This window comes from Atractosteus spatula, chromosome 2 (assembly GCF_055471065.1).
Source record: "Atractosteus spatula isolate fAtrSpa1 chromosome 2, fAtrSpa1.hap1, whole genome shotgun sequence".
NCBI lineage: Eukaryota > Metazoa > Chordata > Actinopteri > Semionotiformes > Lepisosteidae > Atractosteus > Atractosteus spatula.
The window spans coordinates 33,772,736-33,795,061 of NC_142707.1; the positions used below are offsets into that span (position 1 = coordinate 33,772,736).

The following is a 22,326-nucleotide window of genomic DNA, read 5'->3' on the forward strand; positions in this document are numbered from 1 at the left end:
CCACAATTAAATTGTAGAAAAAAACAAGATATATGGAATTTACATATTACTGACAGCAAAACTGAGCACTGGGGAGTCCATTAAAAAGAAACACACAGTAGTCACCAAGCCACACATGGCTGTTAGAAAAGAAGTATATAATCTGAAACTATGAGAGCTATAGTCTATCCCATTAATATATATTACACAAAATTTCTGGATATAATGTTGTTATGCAAAGTTCAGTCTTATTCTCCAAATCTTGCTATGTTTTTTTTTTTCAATTTCTCTCAGCCTAAACACTAAAGAATGTAGAGAGCTTGGAAAAATAAAAAAAATCAGCAATACTTTCAGGATTCTTCCATCTTATATACTGTAAGCAATATCTTCTATACAGCTTTATGATGATCTACTCAGTCTTTAATATATTATAAAACAAAGATTCATCGTGTTTCTCTCATACCTTACATTACAAAGGGAATACTACTAAAATTCAAGAAGCAAAGCATAATTTTGAAATTAAGCTTAAAATAAATTTGCCTTACTTGTCTAGAAGTGACTCACTGTGTATAAATATGACACTTTCCAAGGGAAGATACAGCCTACTTTGAGTGAATGATGAATTAGTAATCTGAGAAGCAAAAAGTTTTTCAGCATGCTAAAGCAGTAGTTCAGAATGGCCCAGGAGGCAAACTCTCTAATGAACCACCATAATGAGCCAACATTTCATCCTACCAGATCCTTCTTTTAAGTGTGAAAATGACTCAGTAAGGCTAAGCTGATGGATTGCTGAATAAATTCAAATGAAAGTGCCATGTTGTACATACCTGCTAAATATCATCTGCCTTAAGAAAGAATAATAAAGAGAATCATTTCACTATTATAGAACTACAGTTTTATTAATCTTCTAAATCCACTTGGCTAACATATGCCTATGCTAACATATGCCTTTTCTTATACAATGCAAAAATAACACCATTTTATTATTTTACTTTTTAATTTAATGTATTGTTTTATTATTTTTGTATATTCTTTTACTGAAATATTGTATTGTCATTGTGTTTAATGCGAAAAGTTACAGAAACTAGAAAAGAGAACACTTGTATGAAGGAAAATATTTTAAAAATCACCACCATATATGCTTGATATATGGATTCCCAGAAAACACCGAATGTAAGACTGGTATGAAGAACAAAATACACCAACAGTTCACATAAGTTTTCAGTGAAGGGCCACTTACAAATACTGTACTTCAGTTGAGGGAAAGGGCATATTTTTGTTGAACATGAATCAATGCAGTGGAAGATTTATTGGATAAAACAAAGCAATGAATGGACTCCTAATGCATCATCTGTACTATGCAAACTGTGAAAAGTCCAGCAGTCTACAATTAAAGTTTATTCCTTAAATGAGTTGTCTTAAGTCCAATTTCCTTCCTTTCAAAAATACTGTCAGCATTTACTAGAGAAATTTCTGTTTGCTTCATAGGTTCAAAGATTGAAATTTATTGTTGCCACTAATTAACTGTATTATTGCACAAAAAAGCCTTGAGCAAATGTGCTTTTAATGAGACTGAGATGGTGATAATGTAATAATTGTTCAGAACCAGCACAAAGGAGGTTTTCAGAGGAAAGAACAGAGCAAAAACAGGTCACTGTCAGTCTTTTTTGGGAGGATATGGATGGTGGGTTTCACTGCAGCTGTTCTGAGGCCTCATTAGTACATTGTGCAGGACAAAGCTTGCAGTGTTGAGAGCTTGTTTCAAGATACACAAAACATCATTACTCTAAACAGCAGACTACAGAAAAATGTAATTACAGAAGTGATACACAATGGTCTCATTCTGTGACTTCAGCAAATGCAACCTAATGTATGCATAAATTACAGGATTTTATTTACATGTATAATCTATTTAAGCTTGATAAGGTCACAATACTTGCTTAATAAGATCAAATAGCTAGAGTAACTATAAACCTTGGCTGTCAAACCTTAACAGCAGTTTTATCAAAGCTGTTTCTTGATTAACTAATGATCTTTCAAGATAAAGCCCTAAAATGATGTCTCTCAGCTTCTGTAATTCTCATTTACAGTTTTGTTATATTTGAGCTCTCTTTGCCTTGGTACCATGCTAGCACCAGTTAAAGTTAAAGAACAGCCATGTACATGAAGGGCATATCAGTAGAGTAGTGAAAACCAAATATTAAATAAGAAGCATCCCCTTCATAATTATCAACATTTGCAACACATGGGCTGCAATAAGAAATACTCTGTTCATTTTGCTCCAAATTCAGCCTTCAAGTGACATTACCATTTTCTTTTGAAAGCAAAAAAAGAACATTTTGAATTTTAAAAATCTACAAAATAACTATTTCAAACAGTTAACTTTAAGAAAAATGTAAGGATTTCAGGAATCACCTAAAAATACATTAAAATTGCACAGTTGTATAAACAAATTAATATATTTTCCAAAAAGGGATACTACATGTACAGTACATCAAATCATTTAAGGTAACATCCAGTTTGGTGCCATCTCAATAGCTGTCATTACAGTTATGACAATACATCAAAAAAGTCAGATGAACTTATTCTGACAGTAAGTTTTAGTCAATATTAAATATTGTCTCTAACATTTTCTATCTAATAGATTAGAACTGTGCTTTTACAAAAAGGACAAAGTACTAAGCTGCCCTTTTACAATTATAGCTTCATTAAAAGCAACAGATGAGTTCACGTGCATGTAAAAAGGATCACTCTTTTGATTGATATCCATGTTTAAAGTCATTTAATCATCTGGAGTCCTAAATCCTTAAAGTATTTCATAACAAACAATAACACTGCATGCATAGTGATGGGGACGCTATATTGTAAAAATGGATGGACGGAATACCATAGTCCTGACTGTCCATAGTCATTAAAAATTCCAGGGTGTATCTTAAAAAGAATAGAGGTGTTAACCCCAGTGTCCTGGCCAAATTTATCCCCGGCCTTATCAAATCATGGCCTCCTAATAATGCCCAACTATGAATTGTCTTCATCTCTCTGTTCTCCTCCCCACTAATAGCTGATGTGTGGTGAGCATACTGGCACATTATGGCTGCCGTCGCATCATCCAGGTGGGGCTACACATTGGTGGTGGTGGAGGGGAGTCCCTATTACTTGTGAGGTGCTTTGAGTGGAGTGTCCAGAAAAATGCTATGTAATTGGAAGGATTATTATTAAGACAGGTACCATTCTCAAATATAGAAATACCATTTGATTTGTATTGTACAAAGCATACTGTATAGTCTGGGGGTCAGAAAGAAAATATTTGAAAGAACAAGATTTAAAAATGTCATACCAAGAAGTTATTGTCTAACAATAAGAAGCAGCATTTGGGTTTTTTTAACATAAGAAGAGTGTTAACCTTCTAAACAGTCTCCCACAAGCAGCTTCTGTACAGAAAAATCACCAGAAACGCAGGGAAAAAAATAAGTTGTGATGTGAATCTGGATTAGCAAAGATTGTTCAGTATACAAGTTGATCTGCATTTCTGGTTAGAAAGCTACTTACTTACAGATGTGAATGATAACTGAACGGCATCAGTTAGACAGTAGTGGCACCTTTGTAAAGCTGATATAATTTCTAGGTCTATCATGCTCCTTTTGTACAATAGCCGAGTCTTGAAGCCAAACTGAAACTTGTTGCATTTCACCAGAGTTAAATGTAGGACAGCTGTCAATGTGACAACACAACTGTTTCCCTTAAAGCTGCCTATTGTTAACTGTTGAAGTCCAAGCCTTGAACTTTGATGGTGAAAGCACAGCTGGCAGGAAATGCATAATTAAATACTTATAAAAACAAAAGACTGGTAAAGACAAAGCACAAGGAACTAAACACATATAATCTCTACTTTACAATGCTACACCTTCAGCTGTCAACTGTAAAAATAATAAAGAATTAATTAGGGGGTTAATGATTATATAGACAATGGTACGTGTGTTAAGTTATTGTGAGATACCACCATGCGTCAAATGTATTGTGAGTATATTGAGTCTTATACAAGTACATCCCAAGATGGGCTGTATCATAACATTCCATTCTGTAAAGAGATAATACGAAGATTATTGTTGATAAACACGAGGAAGAGATCATCTTTAAAAGATATATAAAGTATTTCTTTTAACAAGAGCAGCGCTGCATTCACCTCTGAAAAGGTTTTATACTCTATGGATAGAGTACAAGAAGGCACCATTTTTGAGGAGCTGCACAGCCCACAAAAAATGAATAGGATCTTTGCTGTTGTATATTAACAACAATTGTAGCTGTTTCTTGTATCTGACCTGGAAAGTCCTTTAAAAATAGATCCTTGCCACCAAAAGTCACTTGGGAACAATTTTAAAACGGAAACTGGAGCTGAGGCTTCGAGCTTTTCTGTAAAACACAAGGTACCAAATCAAAATAGGGAGATGTGCAGAATCATGTGAAGGTAATGGAATAAGGGCAGATCGAGGCCAAAGAACAGGTGATTCCAGCTTAAGGGCAGTTAGAGTGGCAAGAAACAAATAGAACAGACCACAGTAAGGACTACTGTACACCCCGACATCAAGCCCTCACCTTTTACCTTCCATAAAGACAATGCTGTTAAAAGGACACTCTGCAGGATGGAAAAATGCTTATGGAAATAAAGGAAAACATATGTAAAGCAAATTACACAATATAAATTAATAGTGTTTGTTCAAAAATGAAATCTTGCCTAATACACCATTGTCATGACTTGTCAGGTAAGTCATCAGAGTGGCACACTGCCCCAAGGCCTACATAAGTATAGTAATTGCATTGGAGAGTTTCAAGTATGTTTTGTGAACACTATGGCTCCAGTGAAGGAACTCTCAAATGACTACTATACAAAACTTAAAATAATTAAGTCTACTTTCATTGACAGACTGGAGTGCTATTTTTTTCTTGCACAATTGTTTCTGGTATGGTACAAAAGAAACCTAGGACAGCTTCAACACTCCCAGACAAATCCATCCACTTGTAAAGTAAACAATTTTACAAATATTCTGACACCAATGTGTTGTTTATACCTGCAGGTTCAGTATATACAGTATACCCAATACATATACTGTATATATATAACATTTCGAAACTTTTGGAAAGCAAGACAAATAAGCTGTCAACTGCAGATCGGTTGGCTGGAAATTTCATCCTGGGGCACAAGGAGCCATTTTAATCAGAAACTCTCCACTGGAAATAAAGGAAAACATTTGTACAGAAAATTACACAATATATATAAAAATTCTATATTATATAATATTATATAAATATAATTTTTATAGTGTTTGTGAAAAAATGGAATGTTGCCTAATATAGTACTGTAAAAACTTGTCAAGTAACTCAATGGAGCAGGATACCACAGTCTTGTTGCAGTGCAAAAACCTCTCATCACATCTGTCGAGTCTAGTGGTGTAAAATACACTACTGAGCAGTGGAGAAATTTAATATGGTCAGATGAATTATCCATCTCCATGTTCTCCATAAACATAAATCCTGTTCTCTAATGTTATGGGAAGCATTCTCCTGGCATGGTTTGGGTGTACTCGTTCCCTTAGAAAGCAAGATCAATGCTAATCACTACTTAATAGCACCGAGTGATCATCTTCACCTCATGTTGTAGCCTATATTTCATTTATTCTTTCCCTTTTCCGCATTGGAAGAACAAAGGGATGTACAGTCAAGCAGATATTTTTTGATGAGGATGGTCTTTGAGGCTTGACAAGCAACCTGTCTCTTCTTTCATTTTTTTTTACTTGCGGGGCTGTTCTGTACTGTACTTACGCAGCTACACAGTCCCCTGGGGGAGCAAGGTACAGTATATACACTACTAGACTTTGGGGAATAATAAAATGAATTGGCCTCCTCTATTTATCTGTATAGTTATTTTTCTGTTAGTCGTTATAGAAACCAATAGCTCTTGTTATTATTTGGAATGAGGATTTGAATATTTTCAATGAAGGAATCTCCTGGGACAATATAAAATATTCAATTTGTTTTTATTTTACAAAACAAACTTGACATCTTGTAGATGTTACAATGAAACCTCTTGTAGATGTTACAATGCTCTATGCACACGTTGCCCACACAGTACTATGAGTACTTTGGACATATTTTGGGGATGTCCAAATGTGGCTTTGTTCAGGTACAAGTCTGCTCTAGTGTGCCCACTATGCTGAACTAGAACATTCCTTGCTCTCATCTGGTTCTTCTGGCTTTAATCTTGGACTGTCCCAGCATGAGACACGGATCTGATTGGCTTGCCTGACCTCGGCTAAAAATATATTGGAACTTGATTGGGATCTTCCTCAGTCCCTCCACTGGAATCATAGGATCCTTGGTGTATTTACATGGAGCTTGCTACTGCTCCGATCCACGGAAGTGGGAGGAGGACAGGCATGGCAAGCTGGGATAGAGTCAGATATTTACTGCCCACAACACCTACTGTGGCTGTAGGCATTCTTAGTGGGAAAAATGGAGGAGATTACCACAGGTGTGGTGGTGTTAGGGAGGGATTTTGTGGGACAGGAAGCAATGTTGTATTGTTCCATTTTTTAATTTTTAGATTTTGAAAAAAAACAACAATTTGTTCACAAAATAGCACAGTTTTACAGTATGATGCAAATTAGCAAGATTCTAGGAAATTAGCAGAACTCTGTTACTTTCCATATTTTGTCAGGCACACAGGTTTATGTACTGTAAATAATAATGGACAGTTTTAATTAACATTAGATAGATTAATTAGACCACAAGACATAAAATCACTTGAGCAGGAACACATTTAAGCTCAAGGAAAACTAGATTTAGATTACATTAATGACCCTTGAAGAAAACAGCATTGGTAGTAATTTCGACCAGAAGCAAAAAAGAGTGACATAAGACCTCTGACTGACTGCATGTTCAGCAAAAAAAAGTAACATTTAATATGTTTCTTCTCCATGTCTCATCTGTACGTCAGGACTTGTGGACAGGGCTATGAGTTTTTATGTTTAAAAACTGCACTGATCATAAAGACCTCGAGTATTAAATGCTTACAGATTAACTGACACGCAGTTATTAGAGTGGGACAATTTTAGTCATATTGGGATAAAATTCATATCCACCTTTTACAGCAGCATATATTAAAATAAAAAAAAATCCAAAATGAAATGTTTCACTTCAGTTTTTTCAGTGCTTTAGGTATTATTTAATTGAAGTCCATGGGGTCTTGCCGAAAATCATTGACTGTATTTTTTATTGTCTCTGCTTAAGATATTTACCTACTCTGAATGACAGATTATTTCAAGTTACCATTCAGATTCCATCTGATTCCATCTTTTTTATCCCTGCTCTAATCTATGGAACAGACCATGCTTCCTGTCCAAATCTTTGATCTGTGATCACAGCTAGATTAAACCATACTTAGGGAATGTTATCAGGAGTGGGCCTTTTTAGTTTTCTAAAGGAGAGAATTCTGCAAGAAACAATAGCACATACATCACAGGAAGGGAATAACAGAGTCATTTTGATCTCTGGGTGTTTTTAAATCCCTAAATGGTGAATCAGTATGCACAGACAGCAAAGATTCTACAGGCTCATGAGTATTGACTATCCATTATACGGCACATTATTCCAGTATTACACAACAAAAATACAAAATCATGCAGTCTGTACATAGACAATTTGATTGACAACTTTAAGATAAAGAAGAGCCTAAATTTAATACCTAAATCTAAATCATTTTCTGTTATTGTTTTTTAATTATTGTTTCTTAGCCAACATTTTATAAGTGTTTGCATTCCCCTGTGAAATAAACTCTTTAATTGCAATAAATGTCTTTTAAATCTTTTAATTGAAATAAAACTCTTTATGGCACATCTAGAGAGATTAATAGATTTTTAGATACTGTAGAAAAAAATTACTGCAGCTAATACACATTAACAACATGCCTATTGTTAAAAGTGCAAAGTGTATAGCAATACCAATAGATTCATGGACTTGTATGTACAGTAGTATATGTATCATGTCGGCTCAATTAACACTGAGCAATGCATTTCAGCCAAGGCATAGGTTGTATGTGATATTAAAAGGAAGGTCTAAATTCTAAAAAATACTAAAAGCTGCAGCTCTGTGGAAGTACACTGGACTTGATCAACAGTCTGATGTGGAAAATACTGTGGAATGACTCCCCCATTACACATCCTATAAAATAACACATTGAAGAACACAAGCGAAACTGTTTTCTATATTTATATATGAGTAACTCTATTATGGTTCATTAATCATGCTGTCAGTTAGCTTTGTATTGTTCCTTGTACCTTCATTGTCATGTGTGATATAAAACTCATTACAAATATGACATGTAACCATGCAGAAGAGTTTTATTTTGGTACAACATCTGTATAGCTGTCTTCCCATGTTGTTCTTCACAAACCAAGAATTAATATTCAGATCATGGATTACTTAAGCATAAGAATATACTGTATCCCACACACAATGACTAAAGCAAGCATTTTTGCACAAAACAATGAAAAAGCAACAATACAAAAGACTGGAACTACCAAATGGAAACAAACAGAAGATCAGAACAATAAAGCATATAAAAAGTAAACTTCAAAGTATTGTATGACTTCTATTGGATATGTACAGGTTAACACAATGTGGTGTCTAGCACATTAAATATTATTTTTATGGTCTGTAGGGCATCTATGGAACAGGGATGAAATGTACATTTCTTGTGGATTTCAGTTAAATTCTCTGAAACTAGTTCTGTGTGTACTGTATGAACTGTTGAATAAGAAAGTTTTAGATTGCAGTAGATAAGTAAGTCATTTTCTGAAGCTCGTAATAAACTAGAAGCAAATTTCACAGTATTGATTATGCCTGATGAAATGTTTTAAGAGTCGAGTAGAGCAGTCCAAATAGTCAAATGCAATGCACTTATGTGTTTTGCAATTAAGCCAAAACTTGCAAGTCTGTCATGCACTTCAAAGGACAGTTTCAAACTTGATTACAGAACCAGTCTTTCAAGGGAGGATTGAAACTGCTTCCAAAAGAGTGTTATTGTGCTTAAGTGCTTTTTTTTTAAAAAAAAAAGACATATCTGGGAAAATGTCTTTTGTTAATTTACTCTCATAGTTACATACTGGAATTGTTATTCAATAAAAAAGGCAGTAAAAAAAACCTTGATTGTCGACAAAATAATTACATCCCAAAACATGAAACCCAAAAGGAGTCAAACTACAGAGCTGGAAAAAGATTAACATGGAGCTGAATGAAAAGTCTGCTACGATTATTAATCTCCTGAAAAACAAATTTAAACATTTCTCTTTTGTGAGTCCAGAAAAGGAATGACACCTCACTCTTTGGTTTTACATTTAAATGAAATAGCAACAAACCCACTTCTACTCAACTAATGTATTATCAATAATACACCAGAGGCAAGGACTGCCCCCTTGCCTGAGCCAGTCATTGTGGGTGTAGTGTAGTGGTAGTGGTTTTCTATCTGTGGTATCTGAAATACATTATTTCTCTGTGCAAATCAGCATCCTGCTTATCCCCATGTGATCCACCTTTCTACAGCTAAAGTCCGTGCTTAAGCACAACTCACATCTCTGGAGTTGTGGAAACCACACAAACTATACACAGACCCTTCTTTTCTTTTCACTTGTTCTTTCTAAATGTGGTTATACTGTAAAAATTCAGAAAAAAAACATCTTAAGTAACCTTCACACTGCTGGTACATGGCTATCGGTATATCCATTATCCTTGTGAAAGCCCAGCATTTTTTTTTGCTACATAGTTAGCATAGTGCAAAAAAGCGCAATAGCTAACTGTGTCATAGGCTTGGTGTTGCATTAAAAATCAAACATATTTTTTTAAGATGCAGCATGAGAACATCAGAACAGGTGGGAGATAGGAGGAATTGCTTTACTGTATGCTCTCGTTTTAATACCTTCTGAATCCCCTGATGCAACATTGACAGGTGACAACCTGCAAAACATTCGAAAGGATCTTTTACATAAACTGTATCACCAAGGCACGGAGAGAAAACACTAAATTAAAAACACTTAAATTAAAAAAATGCATGACCAGACTAACTAGTTGCATGACTAGATCAGTTTAAAGCTCTTACCAGTTCTAGAGCCCTACAAAGCTGCCGGGGTGTAGCCCTAGAGGAACATAACTCACTGTGCACCTCTGGATTATGCGTTTCCAACACGCGACAGCTCATTCTTGCACTTAGAGCAAGTAATGTTTCATGATTTATCAGTTGAATCACACGATAAAAGAACAATAACGGTGTTCTGTGAGAATTAAGAGTTGCCACAATTCTGCTTAGTCAAGGCATCAGAATATCTGGTGGTCATAATAACTAAAGAAGGATCAGGAAATTAATCACAACGTCTCGCCAGAGCTGCAGAAGCCTTTCACCCACACACACCATGTGCACTGAAGAATTTTGTGCTGAGCTGACAGTTTACACCCCCCCCCCCCCTCCGAAGCAAGAAAAATATAATGGGAGACAGACCTTTACTTTTTTATGCATAGGCCTATATCTGCATGCATTTTCTTTTGCTTAAATAATGTACTGCACATATTGACAGGCATTATTGACAGTTTTAACAGAAGGAGCCTGTGCCCTGAAAGTTTTAAAGATTCAGCAGCCCTGCCACAACGCCAAAAGCAATTTCCAATACAGGTTATATGACTGCAGCTTTCTTTCTGCCACAGACATCTTCTGGTTAGCCAATGGGAAGCCACTATCACAGCATGGTGATGGTGAATCTGAGATTGGTAGGTAGGTCGAAGCTGTGATTTAATTCCAATTTCGAGCCAGTGCAGCATTATGTAATGCCAAAGGCATATATCACGTATGAAATTGGCCCATTAATTAACTGAAGGTTTCCGTGGAAGACTGAATAGTTTGCTCTTCCCTTTATACACAGGCTATATGGAGCGAAACTGAAATTGGCAAAATGAATGACCAATCTTCCAAACAATCTGAATATTTCAGAGGCACTTGTCATTAAGAACAGGCCTTTTGTTAAATAATTCAATAGCCTGCTTTGTACAGGTGTAATGAAAGACAATTTGATAGCAGAGATGAACTAAGAGCTGTCTGAAGCTCCTTTCAGCCCAGTCAATTTCTAACTTAACATGGTGGGAAAATAACAGCACAATATTAAAAGCTATTTTACAAAATATCTGACCATTTTTAAAAATCGATTCAATAACTTTCATTGGAATGTTATCTATAACCTATCTCAGGTAGGTACTGTACATTGTTAGAGTTATGATATACTATATATATAATTTTAGCAATCCATGAAATTCTACATGCAGTACTATTTAAGTAAAAGATTTATAAAAAATGCTATAGCAGCTATTCATTAGGATTCACACCCTCAAAGTGAGACGGAAAATAATTGTTCAGTTATGTTTTATCAACAATGTTAAGAATATGGCTTGAATATACTGCAATGCATGTTTGTTGCAACCAGTAAACACTATAAAAACAAAACCAGAATGAACCTTTATTAAAACTATTTTCATTACCTCAACGGGGCATTTGTACAGAGTTCATTATGTAGTAAAGGAGGAAACACACTGTATGGACACTATTTCAGTTGTGAGCATCTGTTAGACTGAAGACCAAACAATAACAGAAAGAGGCTGGAGCAGGGAACTGCGTCAGTGTGCAATAGTAAAAAAAAAATAGAAAGAAGGGAGAAAAACATGTTTGGTGGGACTGTATTAACACCCAAAGAAAGCTCCATGGCTGAAATGTTTTTCTTATTTCTATTTTTCAGCAAGTATGATATTGCATTGTACTTACTTCAAGAACAGAATAATGAAATCATCAAGCATACCTTGGTGTTAATTACAAATGGGAAAAACAGGCCAACACAATGCATAAAAAAGGTTTTCAATCAGGGACAGGCCTCTAATACCATTAAATTAGTGAGTTACCAATGTTACTCAGAAAGGGAAGTGACAGGTACACATTAGCCATAAGAGATATATGGCACCACTGTCGCAGATCCACATAAATGGGGACTGAGTTGACCTCTCTCTGGGTCAGGAACAAAGACGAAAGTGACATCCAGGCTTTAACATGGCAGCTTCTTTAAGCATGACCACACACAGACAGACCTTGTATTTTATGGCTACCATACACAGGGAAACCACCGCTCTCCCTTTGTTTATCTTTTTCAGCTACTCATTTTAACGTACGACTCTAGGGTTGAGAGGAAATGTCAAGCTGCCGAAATACCTAAAGAGAATGTTCAAAGCTATAAGAGACACACAGCCTTATTTCTTTAGAAACTATTTGGGTTTATGACGTCTACGGATAAAAAATAGTATTGGGAGCTTCTAATCTACACACCCGTCATTTTCAGCATTTCCTTTTTCGGAACGTCTTGCCTGGGTGCTACGTCCTTGCTCAAGAAAGACCACACATTTAGGGGATGAAAAGCCAGTGCTCGTGGTTACCAATTCTTGGGCCCTCAAAGTAGACAACGGAGCTTTGTATTAATACCATCCCCTGCAGTGTACTGGGCCATGAAGACCATGTTTCACTACAATGTGCAGTTTAATCCATGCTATAGAGGTCAGAGGCCTGAAAGGCCACAAAATCAATCCATCTTTCACCAAGCCCTGGCATCTATACTACAGCAAATGATTTAGAGGTGAATTCCAGGTAGGAACATCTTTGTCTAGCTGGTAAAACAGAGGTTATATACTCATGAAATATCATGTTCCTGTTGTTGTTTTAACAGTCTGTGTGGGAATCTCTTTACTAAGAGGACTCTAGGACATATTTTATTAATTTGTTTTCTAAACTATGCTTATTATAGTAGGTCTACCAATTTATATATAAAATTATTATTCAGAATCCTTTAAACAAAGACAGATGGATGAAAGCACTAACATGATTTTAATATGGAAGAGAATGTCTGATATTTTTGCTGTAATATATAATGCTTTTCCTCTGGATAGCTTTATCATTTTTTTGTCTGGAAATACCTAATACATCTAATTGTCATACAGTAACAGCTCTTCATATTGAACAGTCTGGCTTTAAGGATTACTATGTCTGCATAGCAATGATTACTAATGTTTTTTTTTCATCTTTTATTTTTTATCTCCAGATGGGCGGTTTGTCTTAAAGTGAGGCTCCTTGTGCTTTTAAATACAAATGCAAGTAATTTAATTGAGAATTAAATCATTGATTATGTTATTATGCAAGTTAAATATTAATTTACTAGTGTGAACATTTTTGAATGGTCAATTTGCCTTAAAGTACTGAGGGAAGATGTACAGTACGCAGGGGTATATGGGAAATCTGGAAAATCTGAAAATGAGTAAGAGCTTTAACAGGCACAACATCCTCCCCTCAGACTGAGCAAGACTTGTTCGGTGTACATTCTTTTCACTAATAGGATAATAGTGGTTTTATGCATCATGTAAATGATGGCAGATGGTTTTAAAATGTTATGAACCAGTGATAAACTAATAACATTGAAAGAGAATGAGACGCAAATTGAGCTTTTATCAACACTACAAATGCATCATTCTGAAATTAACTACAGAATTTGAATGTACTGTTTAAATGTAAACATTTTCCACAATTGGATTCTTGCTTAATTTCAGTACAGGCTAGTGATTTGCCCTTAAATGACATAAAAACAGGTTTTTATATCAGAATTTAACCAGAGGCCCCAGATGCTCTACCCCTCACTCGAGCATCAAGAGGCACGTAAAGACTTGTCTTACCTTGAATTTGGCTGTAAGCATCTCTGTAGCTTCCTGCTCCTTCCTCAGATCATCCATCATCTTCTCCTTCTCATCCAGAAGCTTCTGCTTCTCCTCTGCCACCAGGCTGTGGTCATCCAGAATGGCCGCCTTCTCCAGCTCCAGCTTCTCCTCCTGCTCCTTCACATAGTCTTCCACATCTTTCTCCACACTGGCAAGAATCTCTTCATCGCCCTCGCAGTCCGTGATCTCCTCGCCATCCAGGCTCTTCCTGTTCCTCCGGCTGTTCCGCCTTCTCTTCTTGGTCAGCATGCCTCGCTTTTCCAGCTGGGCCTTGAGCCTGGCGATCTCCTCCTGAAACTCCCTCAGCAGGGCATCCTTGGGGTCTTCGTTCACCCGAGGCTTGTTCTTGATGTTCTTGGCCCTGTTGGCGTACCTGAGGGTGGTCAAGGTTTCGTCGTAGTTGTAGGATGCTGGGGATAAGGTGGCTACCATAATAGTCTTAGCATTGCCACCCAGGGAATCCTGCAGGAGGCGAGTCAGCTTAGAGTCCCTATAAGGAATGTGGGTGCTCTTTCCGTCCACTAGGGCAGAAATCACATTCCCTAAAGCCGAGAGGGACAGGTTGATCTTGGTGGCTTCCTTGAGGCGCTCCCCCTGGACTCCTGTTTTACTCTGCCGTTCGCTGCCAGCTAAGTCCACCAGGTTCAGCTTGCCGACTCTGATGTGGTTCTCTCCATCTATGCCAGTCTCGCTGCACTCAATTGTAATGACAAATATAGCATGGGACCTGGAGCTGTGCTCATTCATGTTGGTGGACCCAACAGCTCTAGTCTGGTTCCCCACATTCATAACATGCTCTATCTCCTTGACGTTTTTGGTTACAAAAGAAGAGAGATCTTTGATGTAAACCCCAGAATCTGGGTTTTCTTTGAGCTCCAGTTTCTTAGTCTGGTCTTTGCATAGGAGGTCTCGGATTTCCTCTTGATAGATCTCTAAATATGATGCTCTCACCAGGTATTGCTGGTTCTGGGATCTAGATATATGTGTGAAAATGTGCTCAAAGGAATTTGGGATAACGCCTCTCTTTTCTGGGTCCATCCATAACCCTTGCATCGTGTAAGTCTTACCAGTGCCAGTTTGCCCATAAGCAAATATAGTCCCATTGAAACCCTGCAATACAGAGTCTATGAGAGGTCTTACAGTCTCATCATATAGGTCGCTTTGTTTCGAATTGGCATCGTAGACAGCATCAAACGTGAATGTTTTCAGTAGCTCTCCAGGGGCAGCCTTCGGATTCCGAACAGCTACCTGTCCTAATTTGACATCCATATCAACAATGCTTTCATAGCCCGTCGCTTCTTCTTTCCGATTCAATGGGCGACATCTCACGACCACTTTGACCGTCTCGCAGTTTTTTACTTTGGACATCTTTGCACCTCACTGACAAAAATGCAACCCGTGGTTTCGTTTTAAATAAATCCAGCTGTCATACAAATGCATTCATACGCTATCCCTCAATAACATGATGCTCCGATCAGCAGCATACCCGTTCTGCATCATCTCTCCCCGTCTACATTTACAATGCTGTTTAATATATAAGGCGAAGAAGAGACAGCTTACCACATTATAAACCTTCAAATGAATGCAGCACGGCACAAAAAGGAAGATCCCTTTCCCAGAAGAATCATTTACATTTCCTTTCTTTCGGATCTGAAAGACATTTCGTAGATGCTGGCAACGCCTATATTTGTGTTACAGCCCTGCCTGTTCCCCACGCAAGTCGCTGTAAACAGCTGTTAAGGGGATACTGCTGCTGCCTCTGCTGTTGCTGCTACTGGGAGAAAGCGCTATCAAACAGGGTCTCCGGTCCAGCCCACAGGCATATTACCTCATCGCAGCCCCCACCCAGTATCACTGCGGACGCCGCAGCCAGTCTAGTCTGGGATTTGTAGTTGGAGCTCTTTTTATGAATCTAATTTTAGATTAGCAACATGCCTCGACAAATGCGTCTTAATAAAATTAGGTTAAATCGGAACGATCGTATAGTAACAACATTAAAGCATTAAACTCTCTCCTGACCGCAAGATGAAAAATATATCTAGCATAAGTCTCACTTCCTGCTACAGTAAATGTTGTGAAAAGGGAATTTAGTAGCATAACTGCAAGCTTCATTTCTCAGTTTGTAAAATGTAAAATATGTGCATTAATAAGTTATTAGTTTATAGATCGTTAAATGCAAATAATTTGAGTTGCCCACATCTAATTGCGTAGTGTATAGAGCTCACCTGAGGAGTAAATCTGAAATATTTTTATGTATATTGCTGCGTGGCACCCGCAAAAGACTCCCGACACTAGGGTCGAGAGAACTTAAATTGATTACAATTTTGTAGTGGCTGCTTACTTAATTCATCAGTTGTTTTGCAAAAGAAAACATATTTCCTAAATCGCCCTTTATCAGCTTTATAATTTTGAGGGTATTCAAAGTTCACAGCAGTTGGTCAAAATCAGTTGATAGTGCATAGTTAACACCTAACGATAATTAAATGTCCGCGAGTTAACTATATGCATCAGAAAAAAGAAGGAAATAGTTTTTTAGTCATCAGGTTGATTTTTTAACTTATCTGAAAATTATATTAAACTGACTTTTAAAACAGTTAGGCTAAGATGCAGTCGGTTTTGTATGATTACATCTGGTACAATACAGAAAATCCTTCAACAGAAATTCTTGTTAGAATACAGACTGATTTGTAGGGCTTAATGTTACTGGTTAATACTAACTCTTAAGTGCCTGTTTACACTATTATAACCCATGTATATCGAATGCTTGATTATTTTGACTGTTGTTATATGAGAAATTGCCATCAGTTGTAAAACGACGTAAAATAAATATAAGAACAGCTGGCCTGAGGTATCCTCAGTCACAGTGAGCCCTGTGACTTGCTGGACAAGCCTGTGGCCTTTGAGTGCTATCAGTGTAATGACTTGGTTAGCTGTGAGAAATGACAATGGGCGTTACTAGAGAGAGCTGCATCATCCAAACATTTGATGCTATGCCTGGTGTGGGCCCTGTGGGATTCACAGTGTGAAAAATGGCAGAAGACCGTGGCAGTTCATGTTTCTGTGGAAGGGATGTGCGATTTTCATCCTTCACCAGCTGCAGCTGGAGTTCACACTGAACTGATTAACAGCTGGCAATTCCAGGTTTGTGTACTGTATACTGTGTATACATATACTGTATAAAAAATGTGTTCTCAAATGTGTTAGAAAAGACTTACAGGTTATCCGACTCACCTTAGAACTGGTGAGTTCTAGGAAGCAAATACAAAGGAAATGTTTAGAATGTCTAGGAGGAAAATATAAAGGAAAAGATTAGAAAGTCTCTTAACTGTGCCCAAGCTAAGCTTGCAAAAAGGCCTGACCCTTGTTAATGCTGACACCTCACAAAGTAGTCTCAAAAGTCTCACAATAGGTGATAACAGTTTCAAACACTAGTGTTTCACACCCTGAGGGTCTGATTTCCAGTGTGAAATGAACTGCACAACAGGACCCTTGAGGTGCTCTGCTTTGTGTTACTTATCAAAAATGGAACACAGCATTTTTCCTCATTCAGATGTGAGGGGAGTGAATCACCCTCTTGCCTGCCTGTACAAAATAGGATCCATTGACTTCCTGAAGCAGACTAAGAGCAACATCAGACAGTGGTAGTGAAAAGACCACTGCAAGGCTCTAATGTCACCTACTCAGAAAGCTTAATAAAAACAATATGGCAATCCGCTGAAAAATAAATGTGCATGCCTGTTAGCGACCAAGAGTGCTCTATGTGACATTTTGTTTTCACTACTTGTTTCTGTATATGTCCTCTTCAGGCTGAACTCTAGCCGCTACCAGCCCTGAATGGGGATGTGGTTGAATATTAGAGATACGCTCTCTTTTAATGCATAGAACTACTCAGAAAGGTGTTGTCTGGACAGTAAATGTGACATGTATACAATTATGTTACAGACCAGTGGTTCCTAACCCTGGTACTGCAGACCTAATGAGTCCACTATGAGTAAGTTCATTCCAATTGAGCTCTGAATTTCCAGTGCTAATTGATGAGTTTAATTGAACTGCGTGCTTGTTGAGAGTATTAGTTAGCTTGAGTGTTTCTGCACTCGGTCCTGAATTTCAATACCTTACTACAGGGTAATACCCTACCCTATTCCTCAACTTGCTTTTCCTTACATCTAACTAAACAGCTCTCAGGTGATCAATATATAATGAACAGACACAGACACTGGAATGTCAATGTATCCATTACTCCCACAATAAGAGTTTTAGGTCTTTTTTTTCCTTCTGCAACTAATTGGCCATATGCTTGAGGGTAGTTCTGAAGATCAAAAAATGGTCCAAAATAGGTACCACTTAGAAAAGTGAATCTCATTTTAATTTTAATTAAAAAACTTTATTCATCCCCAGGAGGGGGGCAATTTATTTTGTGCCAAACAGAAAAGTGAAATCAATTAGCCGGTGATTAAGAACTCAACTGGAGCATAGACATAGAGGTCTCCCAGGAATGGGGTCTGGAACAACATTTTCGATTCTTATACTCACGTTTTGCAATGCAAAAGATCAGTTTTAGTTACATTTCCTGATTATCAGATGTTATGTGCTTTATCTCTATAGATATTGTATAGTGATGCCACATTTCAGTTAATTAGACTTTTTGGATGAGAGATGGGTACCACAGTGACGCAGTGCTGCTTTGCAGGGCTGGGGCCCTAGGTTCAATTCCTAGAGTGCTATCTGTGTGGAGTTTGAATGTTCTCCCCGTGGTTGCCTGTATTTCTTCTGGGTGCTCCAGTTTCCATCCACAGACATGTTGGTGGTTAGTTGGCTTCTGTAAAAACTTGTCATGAGGGTGTGCATGTCTGTGGTTGTGTCTGTCTGCCCTGCGATGGACTGGAAAAAAGGGATGGAAGGATAAGGGATATGCTTGGATTGGCTTAGTTCATGAGTTTGTTGTTGTTTAATTGAGCCTTCTTTTTTCGAACTGCTATAGTTACTATAGAGCTGTAGAAGTCCATTTAATCTCAAACCACATAATAAATAATATATTCTGCTATTTATATATTTTAACATTAAGATTTAAAATAGAAAAATACAAAAAGAAATTCCATCATATAGTACCATTTAACAAGTTGGGAAAGTGCTCCCTCTGATGGTAAACTGATTAAATTGCCACAAGTTTCACAAACCCTTGAAAGACCTCTCCAATAATCATTTTGAGGAGCTATGTAACCTCTTATAAGACAGTGTAGAGAAGAAGCTACAGTATGTCTGTCACATCAATGTTTATTTAAAAATATATCTCGCCTATTGCTTAAATGGTAACGATAGTGTGGATAGTGGTGTTATTTTTCATAGTAGTTGATGACGTTATTGTAGTAATGGCTGGCAGATTTGTCATAGGAAGAGGATAAATAACAGTGGTAATAGTAGGATAGTGATAGAGCCAGGCAACTTAAAATGATTAAAGAGTCTTGCAAAAGTATTCACCCCCTGCCAATTATATCACATTTCAATGAATTACAAGTAATGTATGTAATTTTGTTCAAATGAACTCTATCTAAAATTGCAATAATCAGACTGAACACTGTTCTGTGTCAAGGAGGTTCAAAGAAGATGAAATTCGTTGATTTCAGAAGTTTTCTGCCTCATAGGTCAGTAGTGTTTTGAAGCACATTTGGCAGCTATTACTGATGTGAGTCTTTTTGCACAGGTGATTACTGGTTCTTGATCAATGATAATTCTTGCTGACTGGGCTCAACACAGCTAAGAAGGTTTTGGTGCTACACTGCCGAGCCTCCTCATTCCCTCCTGGAGCCCTGCATCACTGCTGGAGGTTAAAAGTGCTGCTGACACAGTTGGATCCTTATTTTAATGTGCTCCTGTTGTAGACATCTGATTGTAGTTAAGGAAACCTTTGCTTGAGGGGCTTGGAGGGGGTTCCCTTGGAAACCAGGGGTGGGAATTTTGGGGGAAATGTTGTTTCATTTTTTTATTGGACCGTTTGTGCTTGTCTTGGTCTGTTCTTGTAGGTTTAATGTTAGTGATCATGAGTGCCATCCCAGGGGAACTATAGATAGCGCCATGTGTGGGCTCAGGAAGTCTGCTCTGAGAGTTGCTAGGGAATTTGTGAGCTCTACCTTCCTGTCTGAAGCCTGTTATTCTGTTCTGTTATTGCCATACAATTTGTGAATCTTCTAATTAAAAAAGTAATCTAATTAATCGGTATCGTCTTGTCCATCCTGGAATACTAATGTTACAACATTATTTTCCTATAGAAATTTAGAGTACAGTACTCTTCCTGGAGTGATGAATTCTAAGTAATATCAACAGCAAATAAAGAATTTGAATTGCAAATTGTATGTTTTTATTTTAAAGTATAGTGTGAATTTGTAGTGTTTGAATGTATTTGACAGTAATTTTGTGCATTTTAAAGAGATATAAAAGCATGTATAGACAAGTACTGGACAGATATGCAAAGGACAGTATAACTCCTCAAAGGATGTTAAATAGTCATAGTAATTAATAACAACGCTTCAATTAACAGTTTGTCAGCTGAAAGGCTGAGCAAAGATTATTATAGTATTTTTATGTAGTAGGTGTTGGCTAACTGAACATTCCTTTACAGAGCAATTTATATGTACATTTTATTTATTGTTTTTTGCCTGTAAACAGTTGAAAACAAACTGCACCTGTGAACATCTTAAACCAAAGAGCTACCTCTTATAAGACAGTGTAGAGAAGAAGCTACAGTATGTCTGTCACATCAATGTTTATTTAAAAATATATCTCGCCTATTGCTTAAATGGTAACGATAGTGTGGATAGTGGTGTTATTTTTCATAGTAGTTGATGACGTTATTGTAGTAATGGCTGGCAGATTTGTCATAGGAAGAGGATAAATAACAGTGGTAATAGTAGGATAGTGATAGAGCCAGGCAACTTAAAATGATTAAAGAGTCTTGCAAAAGTATTCACCCCCTGCCAATTACATCACATTTCAATGAATTACAAGTAATGTATGTAATTTTGTTCAAATGAACTCTATCTAAAATTGCAATAATCAGACTGAACACTGTTCTGTGTCAAGGAGGTTCAAAGAAGATGAAATTCGTTGATTTCAGAAGTTTTCTGCCTCATAGGTCAGTAGTGCTTCTTCAGAAGTACTGCTTCATCTGGATGAGTTGGGATATTTTCTAAAAAGCGACAGTGGTTTAGAATATTGTTGTAGGTGCCCCATCTTCAAATCGTAGTTTAAGGCATTACTATCTGATAACTGGCTGTCATTACTTAATACAGTATTAGATTTTATTTAATTAAACTTAAATATATCTCTCGGGTATTTGTTCTCTATTAAAATTAACTTTATCTCACAATAAACCTCTTATAGTAAGTACACACTCTAACAAGGTCATGCAAATTCTGCCATAATACAAAAGTTCTTAAAAAGGGTAATTGTCCTTTATCAACCAGACCAATTGAGGTCCTTTAGCTTGTTGTCCAGTTCTTTTGGCTGCGTCTCTCAGGTATTTTTACCCGGTTGGTTTGAAACACAAACTGTAGTACTTAATGTAGAATTTTGTTCTGCATTGATCGCTGTCTTTACCTAAACAATTTTTATCTATGGAATACAAATGTAGCAGAACTCAAATGTGGAAAAATAAAGGTATTTTTATATGAGGTACAGACTCGTCACCCACAAGCCATGTTCTTGATAACTGGCGATTTTAATCATGTTTCGCTCTCCTCTACCCTGCCTACTTTTAGTCAGTTTGTTAAATGTCCTACTAGAGATAACAAGACTTTGGACTTGCTGTATGCTAATGTCAAGAATGCCTACAGCTCCACATCACCCCCCCCTTCGAAGATCTGATCACAACCTTGTTCACCTCCTATCTCTGTACAAGCCTCTTGTACTACAGCAACCAGTAACCACCAGGACAGTGAGGAGATGGTCAGCTGAGGCTAATGATGCACTGATGGACTGTTCTGAAACAACGGACTGGGAGATACTCTATGAGCCTTATGGAGATGACATTGATGGTCTTACCCACTGCATCACTGACTACATAAACTTCTGTGTTGACAGTGCAGTGCCCACCAGGAAAGTGCACTGCTTCTCCAATAATAAACCCTGGGTCACCAGTGATCTGAAGGCCATCCTAAATAGGAAAAAGAGGGCTTTCCAGACAGGTGACAAGGAGGAGCTGAAGCGAGCACAGAAAGAGCTGAAGGTGAGAGTTAGGGAGAGCAAGGTGGCTTATGGGAGGAAAATGGAGGACAGGCTGAGGGAGAGCAATGTGAGAGAAGTGTGGAATGGCATAAGGAAGATATCCGGATACAAGTTGTCCGGCGTCCAACAGAGTGAGGGAGGCCTGGAGAGGGCCAATGAGCTGAATCTTTTCTTTAACAGATTCGATACAGGGTCCACTGTCCATTCACCTCACAGGCCTTCATCCCAGACACCTTCTTCATGTCCCCAGTCACCCCATCATGAGATCCCTCCTACTCCTACTCCATCTTC

The 22,326-nt window shown here is 37.4% G+C and overlaps 1 protein-coding gene across 1 annotated transcript in view; it reads right to left on the bottom strand.

Annotated features, from left to right (window-relative positions):
- Positions 1-15,601, bottom strand: part of kif3ca (kinesin family member 3Ca) — a 78,699-nt gene extending 63,098 nt beyond the window's left edge. Inside the window, exon 1 of the mRNA XM_088906789.1 lies at positions 13,774-15,601. Coding sequence (XP_088762915.1) covers positions 13,774-15,183 — 1,410 coding nt within the window. The 5' untranslated portion in view covers positions 15,184-15,601. The remainder of the gene's footprint in view (positions 1-13,773) is intronic.
- Between the last annotated feature and the right edge of the window lie 6,725 nt (positions 15,602-22,326).